At 31.8% G+C, this 17,987-nt stretch overlaps 3 protein-coding genes across 14 annotated transcripts; 1 reads left to right on the top strand and 2 right to left on the bottom strand.

The window, feature by feature from the left end:
- Positions 1-2,016: 2,016 nt before the first annotated feature.
- On the top strand, positions 2,017-3,413 carry LOC127122068 (uncharacterized). The gene is made up of 6 exons (XM_051052475.1): positions 2,017-2,211; positions 2,308-2,344; positions 2,396-2,491; positions 2,602-2,890; positions 3,128-3,245; positions 3,303-3,413. The coding sequence occupies exons 1-6, from the start codon at positions 2,017-2,019 to the stop codon at positions 3,411-3,413; spliced, it is 846 nt and encodes a 281-aa protein (XP_050908432.1).
- Positions 3,414-4,994: 1,581 nt separating this feature from the next.
- Positions 4,995-10,949, bottom strand: LOC127118279 (uncharacterized). Of its 6 annotated transcripts, none has more exons than XR_007802169.1 (5): positions 10,534-10,949; positions 9,965-10,223; positions 9,685-9,866; positions 8,967-9,048; positions 4,995-5,327 (listed from the first exon to the last, which is right to left on the bottom strand). XR_007802169.1 is itself a non-coding variant. In XM_051048448.1 (3 exons), the coding sequence occupies exons 1-3, from the start codon at positions 10,861-10,863 to the stop codon at positions 9,742-9,744; spliced, it is 714 nt and encodes a 237-aa protein (XP_050904405.1). In that variant the 5' UTR covers positions 10,864-10,949; the 3' UTR covers positions 9,477-9,741. The 6 variants fall into 6 exon arrangements, 1 of the variants encoding a protein (XP_050904405.1); XR_007802168.1 differs by lacking the exon at positions 4,995-5,327 and adding an exon at positions 8,689-8,865; XR_007802167.1 differs by lacking the exon at positions 4,995-5,327 and adding an exon at positions 8,689-8,837.
- A 1,569-nt stretch (positions 10,950-12,518) lies between these two features.
- Positions 12,519-16,921, bottom strand: LOC127118278 (telomere repeat-binding protein 4). Of its 7 annotated transcripts, none has more exons than XM_051048442.1 (9): positions 16,860-16,921; positions 16,227-16,363; positions 15,470-16,151; positions 15,132-15,356; positions 14,966-15,045; positions 14,594-14,823; positions 13,849-14,166; positions 13,712-13,775; positions 12,519-12,967 (listed from the first exon to the last, which is right to left on the bottom strand). In XM_051048442.1, exons 2-9 carry the CDS (start codon positions 16,305-16,307, stop codon positions 12,788-12,790), a joined length of 1,860 nt encoding a protein of 619 aa, XP_050904399.1. In that variant the 5' UTR covers positions 16,308-16,363; positions 16,860-16,921; the 3' UTR covers positions 12,519-12,787. The 7 variants fall into 7 exon arrangements, with proteins under 7 accessions (XP_050904399.1, XP_050904400.1, XP_050904403.1 ...); XM_051048443.1 differs by having other exon boundaries at positions 16,818-16,886; XM_051048446.1 differs by having other exon boundaries at positions 16,227-16,359; positions 16,860-16,878.
- Positions 16,922-17,987: the final 1,066 nt, after the last annotated feature.

Genomic DNA, 17,987 nt, shown 5'->3' with positions numbered 1-17,987 from the left:
ATGAAATATTTTTATTTATTTTTTCAACATGTTTCTTTTTATTGATTATCCATTTTTAATTTATTTTGCATACTTTCTTCTTCGTATTTTTCATTTTTTAGTTTAGATTTATATTTTTAATATATGTTTTACAAATATCATTTTTGGAGTAACTTTTTTTAAAAAGATATATTTATTTTAAAGCAAATCTATATTTTACTACTATTTTCAACATAATTATTGAGTTTATGTTGCTTATAAATTACATACATGTTTGGAAGTTATATTAACAAAATGGAAAATAATGCCGGTCAAATATCAAGTCAACAACAAAGGTCAAGAAGGACCGAAAATGAAAGGAAGAGGAGACAAAATATGAGCAACGAGCAGAGAGAAAACCATTTGTCGAGACAAAGTGAAAATTATAGACGGTGAAAAAAGCAAGAGAAACAAGCTCAAACATCTTGCCCTATAAACAGTTAGTTGAGAGTTCCATTTCAAAATTTTATAAATATGACTTTTTCAAGATCACACTTTCAAGGAACTCATGACAGTGAAGTCGATCTAAGTAGAATTACACATTTTAATGATATTGCACTTTGTTGGTAATGATCAATATGTACATTATATATTACATTGTATAACTTTATTCGCTTTCGTCCAATCTCATTTTATGTATTTAAACCCGTAGATTGTAATTGCACATCACCTAATCAACGAAACAATATGAGTCAATCCGATACATGTATAAGGGGTATTGTTCTAAGTATGCGAGTAGTAATTTTTACACATGTATATATATATATATATATATATATAATATATATATATATATATATATATATATATATATATATATATATATATATATATTATATATAATATATATATATATATATATAATATATATATATATATATATATATATATATATATATATAATATATATATATATATATATATATATATATATATATATATATATATATATATATATATATATATATATATATATATATATATATATATATATATATATATATATATATATATATATATATATATATATATTAATTATTATTATTGTATCAGATGATATGGATGTTGGTGAAGCTTTGGAGGATGCAGTAATATCATATGTTAACATGGATGCCAGAGAAAATGGTGCATTATCATGTCGACCTTAAGGTGTGTTCATAAACATTTTGTGTCAAATAAATGTAGCTTTTACTCAAGTGACATAAAATTTAAAATCATGCAATATTAAAATATTCTAATTGAGGCATCTTGCATACATTTTTTATTAGTATTTTAGATTTTATATAATATTTAGTAATCAATATCAAACTCCTGCTTGTAGAATCGGGACATGCTTTTTGAGCAAAGCACAATATTGCTCGAAATTTCAAAAATAACATGATGATGGAAAAATCCTGGTTGCCTTATCCAATTACCTATAAACACTGCAATGCAACATTGTTTCATCATGAATCACGTGACATGTGTTGTACTGGTAGAAAGATATAATTTTCACGATTTAATGCTCCTATAGAATTGTAACAATTATTTTTGGATGGTTCAGCTGAAGGAAAACATTTTAGGCAACATATTTGAAGTTATAACCATGTGCTCTCATTCACTTTAATTGGTGTTCACGTTGATGAGAATATTCTTGCATCTGGTCGTGGTATATCTATATTTCGTGCTCAAGGTTCTTTTTACCATAACATATGAGATTTCTATCCAAATGAGGGTGTCAGACCAAGTTTCTTACAACTATACATCTACGACACCGATAATGAGCTACATAATAGAATGCAGGAAAATCCACAGCTGCACTAAAATGTAGTTCACAAATTACAGAAAATGCTCCATCAGTTTAATTTTTTTGTAATTAGGTTCAAGCAACTGTCACTAATTCCAAATATAAGTGAATGTAGCATCATACTTAAGGAGTGTCCAAGTAATCACGATCAATACAATCTTCCAACTGCATAACAAGTTGAGGCAATTATTGTTGGATGTGATGTAAATTCTATGGAATATGAAAGGGATATTAATGTCATTAGTCATGGTGGAAATCTCAAGAAAGTTCAAGAGACAAAGGGATATTATGATCCTTTGCAATACCCTATATTGTTTCTATTTGAGACGCATAGTTGGGACATCAACACAATAAATTGTATTGGACGAAAAGAGTCATGTCGAGCATATTACAGTTACATGCTTCAGGTAAATTTAGATTCATTTTAGTAGATAATATACTTGGCTAAGCATTATTTAAAAAACTTTACATTTAGCATCGACATTTTTTTCAATCAACTGTAGATTCGCCCAAATGATCAATCAATGTTGTTAAATGCGGGTCGACTATTGCAATAATATGTTGTAGATAATTATGTCAAAATTGAATCAGGAAGGTTAAGATGGATTAAAGAGCACCAAAGTGATATACATGTTGAATTGTACCAAGGTTTACAGGATGTTATGCATGTTGGTGAAACTAATGCGGGTTCAAATCCATATAGTATAGATATACAGTTTTAGATTAATAATTAGTTGTACTTCTAATGCTAATTATTCATGTATTCTAATACTAATGCATTTCATGAATCATTGTAGAAAACATTGGAAAAAGAACAATTTTGCCATCATCATTTATTGGCGGTCGTCGAGACATGACACAACGTTATGAAGATGGCATGGCTATTGTTCTTAATGGCAGTAAACCAGATATTTTTCTAACAATAACATGCAACCCTTCTTGGAGTGAGATAACATCCGAACCTTTTCCTTTTCAAACACCACAAGATCATCCAGATTTGCTAACAAGAATATTTTGTTCGAGATTCGAGAAATTGAAGGATGATGTTATTAATAAAGGAGTCTTGGGAAAAGTTAAAAGCTACATGTATGTCACTGAATTTCAAAAGCGATGACTGTCACATGTGCATATGTTGTTGGTCTTAGAAAGTAACGATAAGTTGCATGACCCAAAAGACTATGATAGTAAGGTAAGAGCAGAAATACCTAAATTAGAATATGAACCATGGTTGCATGAAGCTGTTGTAAAACATATGATCCACGGACCTTGCGGCATAATCATCCAAAAGTATCCATGTACGAAAGATGAACATTGTAAAAAAAGGTATCTCAAACAATTCTTGGATGAAACACGTCAAGGCACTGACTCATATCCAGAATATAGGAGAAGGTTTGATGAATCTATATTGTTAGGTAGAGATATGTATGTCGATAATAGATGGGTAGTTCCTTATAACCCTTGGTTACTGTTAAAGTATGATTGTCACATTAATGTATAGGTTTGCAGTAGCATTAAAAGTATCAAGTATATGTTCAAATATGTGTACAAGGGCCATGATCATGTGACTATGGAGGTTCATAAAGGATCACACATGGATGAAGTTAAGTAATATGTTGATGCAAGATGGATTTGTGCTCCCGAGGCATTATGGAAAATATTTTGATTCACTCTTTACCGATTATATCCTTCGGTTGAAAGATTGCAGATCCACTTGTCGAACCGCCATCAAGTGTGCTTTTATGATCATCATCGAATTGCAGATGTGTTAAATAATGAACGTAACTCCAAAACAATGCTCACACAATTCTTTGCATTGAATCTACGAGATCCACAAGAAAGAAATTATCTGTATAGAGATATTCCAGAGCATTATTGTTGGAACAAGCGGGACATGGAATGCCATCGCAGGCGGTCATAAAGAAATGTTATCGGGAGAATCTATACGGTATCACCTTTAGAGGGAGATAAGTTTTACTTGCGACTGTTGTTATCTCATGTCACATGTCCAACCAATTGGGAATATCTTCTTACAAATTATGGCATGACTTTCAATACATTCCAAAAATCAGCCGAGGATAGGGGATTTCTATAGACTGATCATAGTATTCGTGATTGTTTGGTTAAGGCTACGAGTCTCTAAATGCCATATGCTTTAAGGAGGTTATTCATGACAATTTTAATATTTTGTGAACCTACTGATGTTAGAGGCCTTTTGAATGAGTTTTTTTACACATATGGCAGAGGATTATCAAACAACTAACAATGTCGTGGAATCAGACTTGACTAATATGTTGTTGAAGGACTTGAATGAACTCTTAAACCTGCATGGTAAAAAAAATTAAGATTATGATCTCCCATCTTTACCCCCTAATACAATAGACGGAGATGCAATTCCAAGTCTCATACAAGAGGAGTTAGCGGTCGATATCCCCAACGAAGATATTGAATTTGTTGCTAAGTTAAATAATGATCAAATGATTGCATTCAAAACCATTATGAATGTAATTGTTCAAAAACACATTAGGGTATTTTTTGTTGATGGCCCAGGAGGAACAGGTAAATAAATACATATGCATGTGATATGTTATCTTTTGTCCTTAGTAGATAGCAGTTTCCTATACAACTAAGTTTTGTAATTACAATAAATGAATCAGAAGGACAAACCATTTCAAATGTTGGAATATATCTTCCACGACATATTTTTAGTCATGGACAATTATATGTGACAAGAGTTTTAACTAGGGAAAGAAAATTGAAAGGAGAAGATGGTGACTACACAAAAAATGTAATCTAAAAAATTTCTAATTTGAGAAACTTACATTTTTTTTTTCTTTTATTACGGAAAACAATTGCAGGAAAAAAGAAAATACTTTGAATAAAGATTTCATGTTCAACATTACTCTTAAAGAATATCATTCATTACACAATATTAATAATACTTTGCATTCTTCAATATAATTTTGAATATTTTTGTTTATCATTTTCAAAATATAATAATATTATTTTTATGCGACATACAATAGGAATCTCATAAAAAAACACATTTATATTTTTTCTATTGCGCGCATTAAAAAAACGGATAGACAGACCCGAAAATACCCGTTTGAACGCTATATATCTCGCTATCTTTTTTTTTAGATTACAAAATCAATCCGCTTAAAAAATTTATTATTCAACATAAAAGTATTCATAAACAATTATACAACCAACTAATTTTGATAAAACAATTTTAACAATTAATCATCATTATCTTCATCCATATCTTATCTTTACTCATCACCTTCTTCATTATACTCACCTCAATAAAATCATGTCATCAAAGATCTTAAATACTATTTTTTTCAAATAAATATTAAAAATAACATAATAAATAAGTAAAAACTACTATTATGTAGTTAAAATCTGTTTTTTTTTTCTCTAGAACTTCAAGACAGTTGAGCTCGATCTCGTAAAATAAAATAGATCAAGTTCTAGAAAATCTCCATCGATGGTGAAATCATCACTTCACTTGTGTACCCATAATCTACATTTACATGAAAACAACTAGGTTAAATTAGTGTGATTCTCAAAGCTCCAATTTGATGAAAGAAAAGTATATATTTAGAACTTTGAAGAACTAAGCAAAAGACTCCCTTGTAGGAAGAGCACTAAAAATTAGCTCCAGGTCAGGGGGTATGAAGTAACCATTCTTTGGTAGGATCTTCTTCTTCGTTGAATTAACCACCGGCTTCTTTCTCGGTGCTGCCGGACATGCCACGGCTGCCGGTATCCGAGATCCGCTGTGTCTTGGTGTCCGACAACCTTCTTCCTTGTCCAATTTCATAGCCATCTTCTTTCTTAGAGTGTTTTCTTTTTCTTTTTCTTGTTTTGTATATTTGAAAATATGAAATAAGGGTGGTTAGATGTTATTTATAGCGGCATTGTTTTAGGGGTAATTTGAGTTACTTGCTGAGGAAGTCGATAGTGAGGTTTTGTTTTTTTGGGGGAAAAACGCGTAAGCTTGTGTTGGAATCTAATGAGATCGAATCCACGTGGCAAAAGATCGTGTTTTTGGGATTGTATGGGGTGTGGGACCCAAGTTTAAAAGACATAGGATTCTCTTATACTAGTTGTTGTTTCCGAATCGAAAGTGCACGAGAAAAGTTTCTGTGTTGTTTTTAAATTTTGGGCACATGGTTTGGCGGGAGAGATTTATAAGATTAATGGGCTTGGCCCATGTTTCTCTCCAAATTTATTCTGGCACCCCTTATATTTTGTTAGTACCAATATTATTTTTGACAAAGATTTATTTAAAAGTTCGCACGAAAAATTTGGTAGAATAAGTTAAATATCTGATATGAATGGAACAATTCAGTAGTATATTTAAAAAGTTCGGTATGCATTTTTACCACTTTTTTCACAAATGAATTTAACATTTTTTATTTTTTTTGATAAATTTGATACGTTTTATAATTTTTTAGATTTAAAAAAAAATTGGTATATTTGAAAAAACTGATAAGAATCATATTTTTTCCATAAAACTATGATTTCATATAGGTTTTGGAAAAATCCGATATAAAAAATATAATTTTACACAGATTTTTAAGAAAATTCTGATATAAAGTCATAAATTTTTTAATATCGCCCTCTAAACAATCTTGATCGTCGATGTTCCACTGTCATTTTACTTTTTGTCCTTTGTCCTTGGGAATTTCTAGCATTTGAGTTACACACTCGTGGTTTTAGTAACTAATTTTTGTAATAACCTTCTCCACTACTCCCTCTTTTTATTTTTAAGTGTAACTTAAAAAAAAAAATTAAACTAGAATTCATATTTTTTAAACAATGTTTGAAATTCGAGACTTGTAGATGAATAAAACATGAGTATTGCTATTTAGTACGCCAATAATTATTCCTGAAGCACAAGAAAACTTATGTGTTTAATGTTGGGTACGTATAAGTTTCAGATTTGGTGGAATATAGGAGACATGATCAAGCTATTGTCACGTTGATCTGTGAAATTTCGTTTTGTAACATAAAGCATTTCTCATAAAATATAGTTGGGATTAAGAGCGACAAAAAAAATTCATATCCGCATGTATGTGATATCCACAAACAAATTATTTTTATCCAAAAAATTAATGAATACATTGATCCTAATTCCAATCTAAATGGTAGAAATTCATTTTAAATGAAAAATTTAATTTTCATTATGATTTAGACGGTTGATAGTCTTCTATTTTCGTTCTTTTTTTAAATCTTGAGATCACAAGAGAAATAGAGTATATGCATATGTTTGGTAATGAGTTTTGTACCGCAATATCCCATTTGATATGGGTTTAAGATTTTTTAGAAAAATATCCCGTTATTGATACAATTATTTGATCTTTACTAGTCAGGTAAGATGCGTCGGAGAGATACCTGACATTCTAAAAGGATATCTTGTTTTTGGGTTGCTGCAAAACTACGAATAAATGGAGATAAAAATAGAGAAATTAATTTGCTCGATAAAATTCAAAAACGCATGTTTCCACACTAAGTTTAAGGAACAATTCACGTCCACCAATTTTTTTTTATGTTGGATGCAAAAGGGTTTATCGGCGAATTTCCTGCCGGATACTTTGGAATTTTAAAGAAAATTGCACAATCTCTCTAAGCGTATCTTTGATAGTATTTTACAGAAGAATATATCTTTTACATGCTCTCATGCATTAGAGAAGAGAAAGATGATTTAGTATGACAAAAAATCTTGAGACCGGTTTATTTATTTATTTTCATCGTGCCAAGAACCTCTTATCTATAATGAACCTGTTTGAAAACAGAAACATCTCTTAGAAAAGGTATTGTACCGTTTTGATTATAACGTATGAAAAATAACAACGGTTTGCATAAAATTAGCAATGGTTTGTTGATAAGTTGCAATTGTTCCTAATAAAAGGTAATCAATCACATAGCACGTTACACCAAGAATAATCACCACGGACCATTCAATTGAGAGATGAAAAGTCCGAATGTAACATTTATATTATTAAATCAAATAATACAATCATTCAGATTTTTTATCTCTCAATTGAATGGTCCGTGGTGATTTGTTACTTTTCATACTTCCTCCGACCTTATTTATAAACAAAAGTCTTTTATAAATTTTTGCTTTAAATATAAGCAAATGTCACCAAATCTAATCTTATTTATTGTCTTTATTTCAAAACTATTCTACCATTAATTACTTAATGTTGTTAATGAATGACAATTTAATAAGGATATATTAATAATTGTGTTATCTTTTTTACATCAATCCAAGAAAATTAAATGCACTTACTATCATTCTTTATAAACGTAAAAGTTATATTTTTTTACTTATAAATTATATCGGAGTAGTACGTTATAATCAAAACGGTGCCATACATTTTCTAAAAGATGTGTGAACTTCATTATAAATAAGAGGTTTTTGGCAAGATGAAAAAATAAACCAATATCAAATTATTTTCTCATACTAGTAACTAAAAGAAACATTCTTCTGAAAAATATTATCAAAGATACGCTTAGAGAGATTGTGCTTAGAGAGATTGTGCAATTATGTTTAAGGTTTCCAAAGTATCCCGCAGGAAATTCGCCGGTAAACCCTTTTGCATCCAACATACAAAGATTGGTGGAGACGAATTGTTCTTTAAACTTAGTGTGAAAACATACGTTTTAGAATTTTATCGAACAAATTTATTTCTCTATTTTCATCTCCATCTATTCTTAATTTTGCAGCAGCCCCAAAAATAAGATATCTACAGGAAAAAAGGGTTTGATGGTTCATGATGGATGGTGGTGGTTTTTGTTTTCTAAAGCAAGAGAAGAAAAGATGAACACAAACGAGGGACTAACTACTACACTGTAAGCTAAGATGGGTGACTATATTCTGATCAAAATCTTGGATTTTACTCTTTAGAAGCTTGTTACAAAAATCACATTTTAACTCGCTAGAATGTAGCAAATAACACTCGATGAAACTGATTTCATTGCTCACAAAGAACCAACTATCCAAACCTCGTCCTTTGAGATAATCCTGATATGACAATCAGATTGAGAATATGCTGAGCATAAAAGTACATGATCACGTTCCACCACAACTTACTCAGCATTTTACAAACAAATTAACTATCCTCATCTAACAATGAATATGAGAAGGCGATACCTGAATAAGAAGTTCCTGTAAAATCCAAAAATGAGCTTGAATTGAAGCTCACTTGAGCTTAGAAACAGAGAAAACAGTGTTCCTAAAATTATAAAGACAAAAAAAGAAAGAAAGTTTCAAGTCATTGTTGAATAACAAAACTATTACCAATACATAAGTTGTTGACAAATCAATTCCAAGCACAAATGCAGCAAATTTAGAGGAAGAACGGTTGTATCAGAGAGAGAAAGGGAGGAAAATTCAGATTTGATCACCTTTGAAAATAAGATTATGAACCGTAGCTGGTAGAGAATTTAGAAGAGAGCTAAAAATTCACAAGAAACATGCATCATTGCAAAAGAGAGGTACAAAGATAATTGAGAGATGCAAGCTAGTGTTTCAATCTCATCGGATTTTGAATGAGCAACAGCAACAAACAATAAAATGTTATTTTTCCAACAATAAATACACTATGTCTTACCACCCTTAACAAATCAGAAGGCATTGCATAGTTCAAGCTCGAGAATAATGTTAGCATCAAAACTTGGATGTAAATTCATGAACTTCCCATTTACACATTTTGAAATACTAGATTGTGGAAAATAGCGGTTTATTCAAATTTTTCCTATGCTGCAGTGCTATAGTCTCTAAACTATAGCACTCAATAAAGCTGCTATAGTAACTATTAGACAACACTGCATTACAGAGTAAAAAAAAACGAACCAAGGTTGCAACTTACATGAATTTGTATTCTGCTCACACAAAACATTCATCAGGACAAACCACATGAAACAACCTATATCTTGATTTCCGGCTTTAAACCTTGACATATCAAATAGATCTCTCTCGATGAAGGTCTAGTGGCTTTAGGTCTCAACCACGACGACTTCGCAAACAATGGTTTACAAATTTGGTTTATTTCTGCAACAAAGATATCAAACCGGTTCATTAAATAACATATACACAACCAAATAAACCAACACAAGTTTGCTCGGGAAAAAATGAAACCACAAAACCACCTTTGGCGTCTTCACTTTCCAAAAGCTTGATAACAAGATGGCCTCCAACTCGCAACACTCCTCTGTCATCTGAACTTGACAGATCATCACATGGCTCCTCGTCCCGATTATCAGCATCAGAATTACAAACAGAAGCAACCCTGCCAACAGCCAAATCTATCGCTCGCATCCCTAGCTCAAATGACAAAGCAGCATCTTTAGTCGTGATTCCAGAAACCAATGGACACATGTCCGAGAGTATTACAGAAAATCCTTTTTGCTGCAGAAAGGAAAATCAAAGACACATTGTTAGAACTAACTAACTATCATGTAATTGTAACTAACTAACTAATTATGTTGTAATTGTAACTAACTATGTTATAACTAACTAACTAATTGGCAAAGACACATTGTTAGAACTAACTAATTATGTTGTAAGTAACTAACTAACTAACTATGTTGTAACTAACTAACTATGATGTAACTAACTAACTGTATGTTGTTGTAACTACATAGAGCAAGTAAGCAATGAAAACCTTTGTAGCACCGACGCCCTGAAAAAAAGTGTGTTAGTGCTTATGAAAACTAACCTTAGGAGAAAGGTCTCTGAGTTGGTGTTTAGGGAGGGTCATGACATCAGCTGAAATAGTTTGAACCCTGGAATCACAATGAAGAGGAGGGACTTTAACTTTCTTATGGTCGATGCCGAGAACGGAGCCACCGTTGTGGAATGGGCCCAAGCTCTGACAAGCGACCTGAAGCCATGAACCGGGAGCGCAGCCCAAGTCGAGAACGGAAGAACCGGGTTTGATTAATTTATGCTGTCTCTGTATCTGAGCCAATTTGAACGCCGAGCGAGCAACGTAGCCGAGGCGTTGAGCCTCTTTGTAGAAGAAATCAGGCGCTCCGCTCCCAACCATTTCTCCATTCACTTCTTTCCGCCCCCTCCCTCCTCCGCCGTAGCCTTTTTTTACCGCTATACCCTGCCCGAGGTTTAAGAGTGGGAATTGTTATTATCAATAGAAAAAAAATGGATTTTTTTTTTTTTTTGAGAATGGAAATTTTAGAAATTTTTTATAAAACCATAAAGTTTTTAACAAAATTCCTTTTTTTTTTTTATAAAAAACCAAATATATAAAGATTTTAAATAAAATATATAAAGAATTTAATTGATATACACTGACAGTGTAAGTCAATTAATCAGAACCATTGATTTATTTAAAATGTTTGACTTTTATTTTAACCACTTAAAAAGTAATATAAACGGATGATTGTGATGCATTGACAATGTAAAATCTTTTACACCGAGAGGACATAACAATTAATCTTATATATATATATATATATATATATATATATATATATATATATATATATATATATATATATATATATATATATATATATATATATATATATATATATATATATATATATATATATATATATATATATATATATATATATATATATATATATATATATATATATATATATATATATATATATATATATATATATATATATATATATTCAAACTAATCCTCATAAGCACAATGTGGGATAAGGTAAATTCAAAAATGAAGATTCACTAGAATCAATCACAAAGAGAAAAGAAATAGAAATGAATATCAAATATTAATGGATGGTTTATTTCATAAAGAATTTAGATGGATTATTTTAACAAGAACTTAGATTGATTAAAGCCTCTTATCTAAATATTTATTGTTTGACTTGCGAAATTTGTCAATAGATGATTTCAAAGCATTGAGTCTTCTTAGTAAAAGAATGTAATCCACAAAATTGAAGGGCGTGAGGATTGATGTTATTCAAATGGACACGGATTGATGTTATTTAAATGGACACATAATTCTTAACCAATGCATGACACTACTCCAAATTTGTCCATAAATATCGGACATGAATCTTCTGTCGTGATTGAATGGTCTTGCTCCATCTCAGTCACTTATTTTGATCAAATATAATATAAAAAGTAATTAATATTAATTACCGCATAAATGGCTAAGATTTGATCAGCATGAAAAATATGTAAGGGCAGCGGGAAAGAATCTGTGTCCATAAATATCACATTATAAGAATAGATGCAAGAGTTTTCATTTTTCAACATATAGATCCTATTGTCGATTAACTTCCACGCAAACAAAAACACTTTAAGTCGGATAGATCTTATTGTCGATTAACTTCCACGCAAACAAAAACACTTTATCTTACAAGAGAATGTTATCTAAGACCTACACTCTCTCACATGCCCCTCCTGCTAAGTGAAAAGTCTCTTTTGCCACCTCCAACCTAGACCCCTGACTCCAAATTTAATATTTCCATCTCAGCTATAGAAATACTTTCATCAACCGCTAACTAAAGACGACATAACCTACAGCAAAATCTGCCCCCTTAGGCCAAGGGTCCATCCAATACAATATCCTTTCCCCATTCCCAAAGAAAATCCCGCTATTGAAAATGGTACTTCTTCCTTGTTTTGGACTAATAGAGAATGTGTTCATAGTTCATATATCAATACTAATAAATAAATAATGAAAATAAAATATCCAACAGATAAGGAGAATATTTTCCTTTGTCATAATGTTGTCATGGTATTGACAAAACTACATACATTCATGAAGTTAAATGAAAATTACAAAAATAATAGAAAACAAGTTTCTATTACACCTTACATCAACCCTATTCCTTATTTAATTTACAAATGCCAACCTGTTTAAATTGAAGGCCAGTAAAGAATTTGGTAAGGAAGATATTACATGAATATGAAACAAATGTACAAGTTTGTTTACCACAGTTACAAGTCAATCACGTTAAATGTCTTTTCTACATAATCACAAGTGGTTGGTCACCATTGGTTTGATGCTTGACATGATGTTTGGTTTGGTGGATAGACCAAAAGGCATGAGCAGCCAAAACCCTATCCAACAGCTCCTGAGGAACTGGCTGTCCTCTCCTTTGTTGAGGGGAGATTTTGGCAGTGTGTACTAAAGTTTTCCATTTATCCTGCAAACACCAAAAGGTGGAGTCATTAGCCATTAACAATGCTTTTGGTTATGACTTACTCAACCCTTACAAAATTGGCTTGTAAAGCTGAGGACTATTCAACCATTTATAACACATTGTTAGATTTCGGTTATGACTTCCTCAACCCTTACAAAATTGGCTTGTGTTAGACAACAACGAAGCGACGCACAATCTTGTTAGGTTTTGTGTTAGACAACCACGAAGCGGCGCACAATCTTGTTAGGTTTTGTGTTAGACAACCACGAAGCGGCGCACTGTTGGTAAACCGGGTAGCCCTAGTGGGCTTAAGGCCCAATTCTAAGTTTTTGATCATTGAATGAGAAGTTTCTTTTAAAAAAAAACATTTTTAGATCATATTTCATCTAACAATGTGAACTCTCAACACACCTCTTCATGCCCATCACTAGACATCTGGTGTGTGAGACCTAAGTGGCCCAACAATTGTATAAGCTTTGATACCATATTAGAATTTAGGTTTAATTTAACTCAATCCGTACAAAATTGACTTATAAGGTAATGACTACCCTATTGACACATTGTAAAGCCATGTTTCGACAGACCTGAGACTCTTGGAAGTAATAATGCAACTAAGATTAAAATAAGCAAAATTTTGTGGAAATGATTTGTGCAATCAATAGCAACTAGAGTTTTTTCACAATAAGTCGACTACATAGACCGAAGTAAAGTGTGCTTCGATTCAATAAATATAATAGAAGGGAGTACCTTTAAGTCTACATAAGTCCTATGATCTGCATTCTCAAAACATCGCAACTTTACATCACGCCACCTGCATAGTTAAAACAATGTCAGCAACCCAATTTTTCTTCCAAAACTGCTGGTGAAGCAGATTTTCATCAAACCTTCCAGTTCCAACTTCTTCAACTGCATGAACAAGTGCTTCCACTTCAGAAACAGAAAACGGTCTCCTGGTTCGACGCTGTACAATCTCAGAGTGTCCGGTGTTGTGACTCACGGGAACGGCAGCTAATACCTCTGAGCTATTATCTGGAACAGGAACTAGCGCTCCAGAATCTTGTGTTAGTTTATCAGACATAGTGTCATCCAGGGAAGAAGCTGATTCATGGTTATTTTCAACAAGGTCACCGGTATTTGTAATCAAGGAAGAATCTTGCTTGGTAACAGAAACCCCTGATTCTATGGAGGGAGTTCTTAGAGACCTAGAAAAATCCAATTATGAAATTAGTTATACAGATGAAAGAAACATTCAATTGAATGGAGCTGAAAAGTTAATTTCATCAAGATGACCAAAACAGTTAATTTCTCACCATTAAATAAATGATGCTAATTTATTACAATTGTCAATTTGAGTTTATCTAGTAGCATAATTAATTGTGAGACTGTTTGAACAAGCTTATAGAAATAGCTTATGAACATTTTTTCCGCTTATTTCCATAAAACTCTTCCGGATATGTTATGAAAACAACGTATAGCTTATAAGAAAACAGTTTGATTTAATTTTATACTTTGTTATAGAAATAGTTCAAACATAAGCTCTTATATGGTAGGCTCTACCGTAAGCCCTTATTTAAGTTGCTTATCCAAACAGAACCTGAGCTATGGTGAACAAAAGAAACATTGACTCACATAGTTGGCTCAGACGCTTCACAGTGAGAAGTATCACCGGCGCAAACAACTGGAGAAGCTTGAGAAGAACTAGGCTCCAAAACAAAACCGAGTTTATCTAGATTTTCTTTACAAGATATACCAGTTTGCCGAAGAGTTCTGTTGTCATCTCTAACTTTCTTCCCCTGAGCAAGAACACCAACATGCACTCCACCTCCTATTAGAGTCATCACTGCCTCCATGACTGTCCTCTATAAAAATTTGTAAGCAATCAAAATGTATTAACAAAATATGTTTTGCCTTGCCTTCAATCTGTTAATAAGGCTCAATGGAAACCGTAATAGTTTAAAATTTAACATAAAATAAAATAAAAAACAATCTATCTTTTCATACCTTTAATGAACCCACAGTTGCGGTTTCGGGAACTTCAACATAAAGCTCTGGAATCCTGAATGACTTGATTCTAAACTTGACTGTACCAAAGGATATAAATCATCAACTCCAATAAGATGCAAAGAACATATGCTAATCAAAACAAATGAACACTCCGAAATTTTACCATGAGAATCTTTAGAGACATGAGCTTTTGTAGAAGAGCTTCGGTTATTTCCACAAATTCCTTTCTTAGGTAAATCAGATACACTCTCACTGCTGAATCCTCCACAATGAGTTACCATTGAACCCTTCTCTGATAATTTCTTCCTCTTTGAAAGAGTGTAACACTGAGATCTTTCGAAATTGTAATAAGTCTTCCTTTTGCGACTTGAGGGTTTTATTCCCTTATCTACAAATTACACATTCTTTAGTAAAACTATCTTAGTGAGAGGAGCAGTAAGAACAATACATATGTGAAAGATAACAAAGCACATATAGAAGATAATTTACTAAAAACCTTACCATATCTAGAACGTTCATAATCCTTCAACTTTGGAGCAACCTTCCAGTGTTTGGAAGTCAACCGCTTCCTGATTATTTTGCGAGCAATGCACCGTGAAGGTCTAAAAGCCTTCGGTTTGGTGCAAACTTTGTTGCACCTAATAAATTTTTCGTCATCATCAATAAAATGTAACTTATTATCATTCCCGTGCCTCGAAAAGGAAGCATTGGGAAACAACTCCCCACGAAATGGAGATTTAACAACATTACTGTTCAAATCGACTAATGAAGGAGAGTTAACACGTAACTCCAACGGATCCTTCAAACTAAACTTATCATCCGCAGATAATCGCTCGAAGCCAGAACTTCCAACCTCGTGATTGTTCGGTAATTCCACGAGTCTATTAGTATTAGAATGATTCCCAAACTTATTCTCCAATTTTAAAATCTCAGACTTCACATTATCACTAGCTGAAATGCATTCTAGTAAACAATCACTCTCACTAATCTCAACGCGTTTCTCACAGCTCTTTTCATCACAACTTCCATCTCGATATTGCTCTTCGGTTAACAGCCTACCTTCAGACACATTACTAGAATTGGAACTTTCACTCTCCTGCAGCAACTTCCCGGCTAAAGATGCAAGTAGTTCAAAAGCACACGCGCCACCATCCTCAGCCGGTTTCTCGATCGGAACCCTCGTCTAAACAATTTCAAATTCAACTTCAAACAAAACACACATAAAAAAACAATTTCAATAATCGCAGCAGTAACTTACTCTGGTAGATCTTGGACATTTAGGTATCTCAGGGACCTGAAATCCCCTAAGTCCATTACCCAGCCTCTTCTTCAACACCATAGCATGAACATTTATAACTCATCAATTCACCAAAGCACAAATGTATCAGAACCTATCTGTCATAAAAAAATAATAATCTCAAATTCAAAACCAAATCAATAACATGAAGAAGAAAACTCAAAACTCAACACCACAACACCCTATAAATTTACCCTAACCCGATCGGATCTCAACATGAAGAACAAAAATTAAGAATTAAGAATCATCAATAACATATACAACTAACCTCCCTTTATTTTTTGGTTGAAAAATTACGATAAAGTAACAGAATTTGGGTTGGAGAATGCAATAATTTGGGAAAAGGAAAAAATCAAAACATTGGAAGTGACGAAAAATGTAAAAGAAATCTATCTATGAAAAGAAACTACAAATCCCAACTCAAATAAATTCTCTTCCTTTTCACGTTTTCATTTTAAATATTAATTTGTTGTGAGAATGATTGATGGATATAATAGAATATAGAGTTTTTTTTTTAATTTAAGAAAAAAAAAATGAAAAAGAAAACCCTACCACCATGAATAAAGAACAAAAACCACGCAACAGTTACCGTACCTCAAAGCTTAAACCCTTTTTTTTCCTTTCTTTCTAAGTTACTTTTGAGACCGAACAAAAAGACTTGTTATATACGACAAAGTACAAATGGCTTGTACACGTGGAGTTTTGGTATTCTTTATTGACGTCATATAAAATGCCACGTCAGAAATTTGTATATTTTCGTTAAAATGATCAAAATATTAAATGAAAAGTGTTTGGGGCTAAATAATGATATGCGAATTCAATTTCAAGCATCATCCAATATGTATCTATCCAATAATTGTAAAAGAATTCAATTTAACTATGATAAAATAAAATAAAACTTTATTTAATTATAATTTAAATGTTACAAATATTTTATATAACTATATTTAATTATGATCTAATTATTGAGTTTTCTTAATCTAACTTATTTCAATCACACAATTTTATTTCATTCCATATTTTTTAGAACTTTCATTTCATTTTCATATATTTTTTGAAGGTATTGTTCCCGATGTTGTTGCTTATAATGCGTTGATTGATGGTTGTTGTAAGACGTGCCAAGGAAATTTCCATTTTGCTCATAAGCTTTTTCAAGGTATTGAAGGACATTTATTTTATCATATGTTGATTTGTGATAACAACATAGAAGAAAGTGATTTCAAGACCACGGAAATTTCATATTTTTCTCTAAATTAGTACTTGATGATTTTTCATTAACTCTCGCAACATTACTTTCTTGCATCAAACATGAAGTTTGGTCACAAGGTAAGAAAATCTTCAAATGCATATGTTCCTTTTATTTGTTTCACTTAAATATGTGGTTGAAATTCGTGATCAAATCTCATGTGCTCTTTATTTGTGTTTTGATGCCAGTGCATTGGATAATTAATTTTGGTCTTTTCATAATCTCAAAATGCACATAGATGCCTACATTTGAACCTAATTGATTACTTTCAAAAAAATATATAAGAAACAAATAGGTTTTGTTTTTGGTGATGGTTTACACCTTTTTATGGTGTGATTTCACTCGATTCAAATCACATGTTTCATAGAATCAAAATGTGTTCTCACTCTTTTTCAATCTTGCATCTCTCTGTATGAATCTACCTTCGAACTCTTTTCCCAAAGTATGAACTAGTCTAACTCAATTTATTTATATAT

This window comes from Lathyrus oleraceus, chromosome 2 (assembly GCF_024323335.1).
Source record: "Lathyrus oleraceus cultivar Zhongwan6 chromosome 2, CAAS_Psat_ZW6_1.0, whole genome shotgun sequence".
Taxonomy (NCBI): Eukaryota; Viridiplantae; Streptophyta; class Magnoliopsida; order Fabales; family Fabaceae; genus Lathyrus; species Lathyrus oleraceus.
This window is presented reverse-complemented; position numbering and strand designations above follow the sequence as displayed.

Coding starts and splice junctions, on each gene's coding strand:
- LOC127122068 (XM_051052475.1), top strand. CDS start 2,017: ATGGAATATGAAAGGGATATTAATGTCATTAGTCATGGTGGAAATCTC. Junction 2,492..2,601: donor TGTTGGTGAAACTAATGCGG/GTTCAAATCCAT, acceptor GAATCATTGTAG/AAAACATTGGAAAAAGAACA. Junction 3,246..3,302: donor TGTATGTCGATAATAGATGG/GTAGTTCCTTAT, acceptor ATTAATGTATAG/GTTTGCAGTAGCATTAAAAG.
- LOC127118279 (XM_051048448.1), bottom strand. CDS start 10,863: ATGGTTGGGAGCGGAGCGCCTGATTTCTTCTACAAAGAGGCTCAACGC. Junction 10,224..10,533: donor TCAGAGACCTTTCTCCTAAG/GTTAGTTTTCAT, acceptor TCCTTTCTGCAG/CAAAAAGGATTTTCTGTAAT. Junction 9,867..9,964: donor GGAAAGTGAAGACGCCAAAG/GTGGTTTTGTGG, acceptor TCTTTGTTGCAG/AAATAAACCAAATTTGTAAA.
- LOC127118278 (XM_051048442.1), bottom strand. CDS start 16,307: ATGGTGTTGAAGAAGAGGCTGGGTAATGGACTTAGGGGATTTCAGGTC. Junction 15,357..15,469: donor TTATGAACGTTCTAGATATG/GTAAGGTTTTTA, acceptor TGTAATTTGTAG/ATAAGGGAATAAAACCCTCA. Junction 15,046..15,131: donor TGTCTCTAAAGATTCTCATG/GTAAAATTTCGG, acceptor CCTTTGGTACAG/TCAAGTTTAGAATCAAGTCA.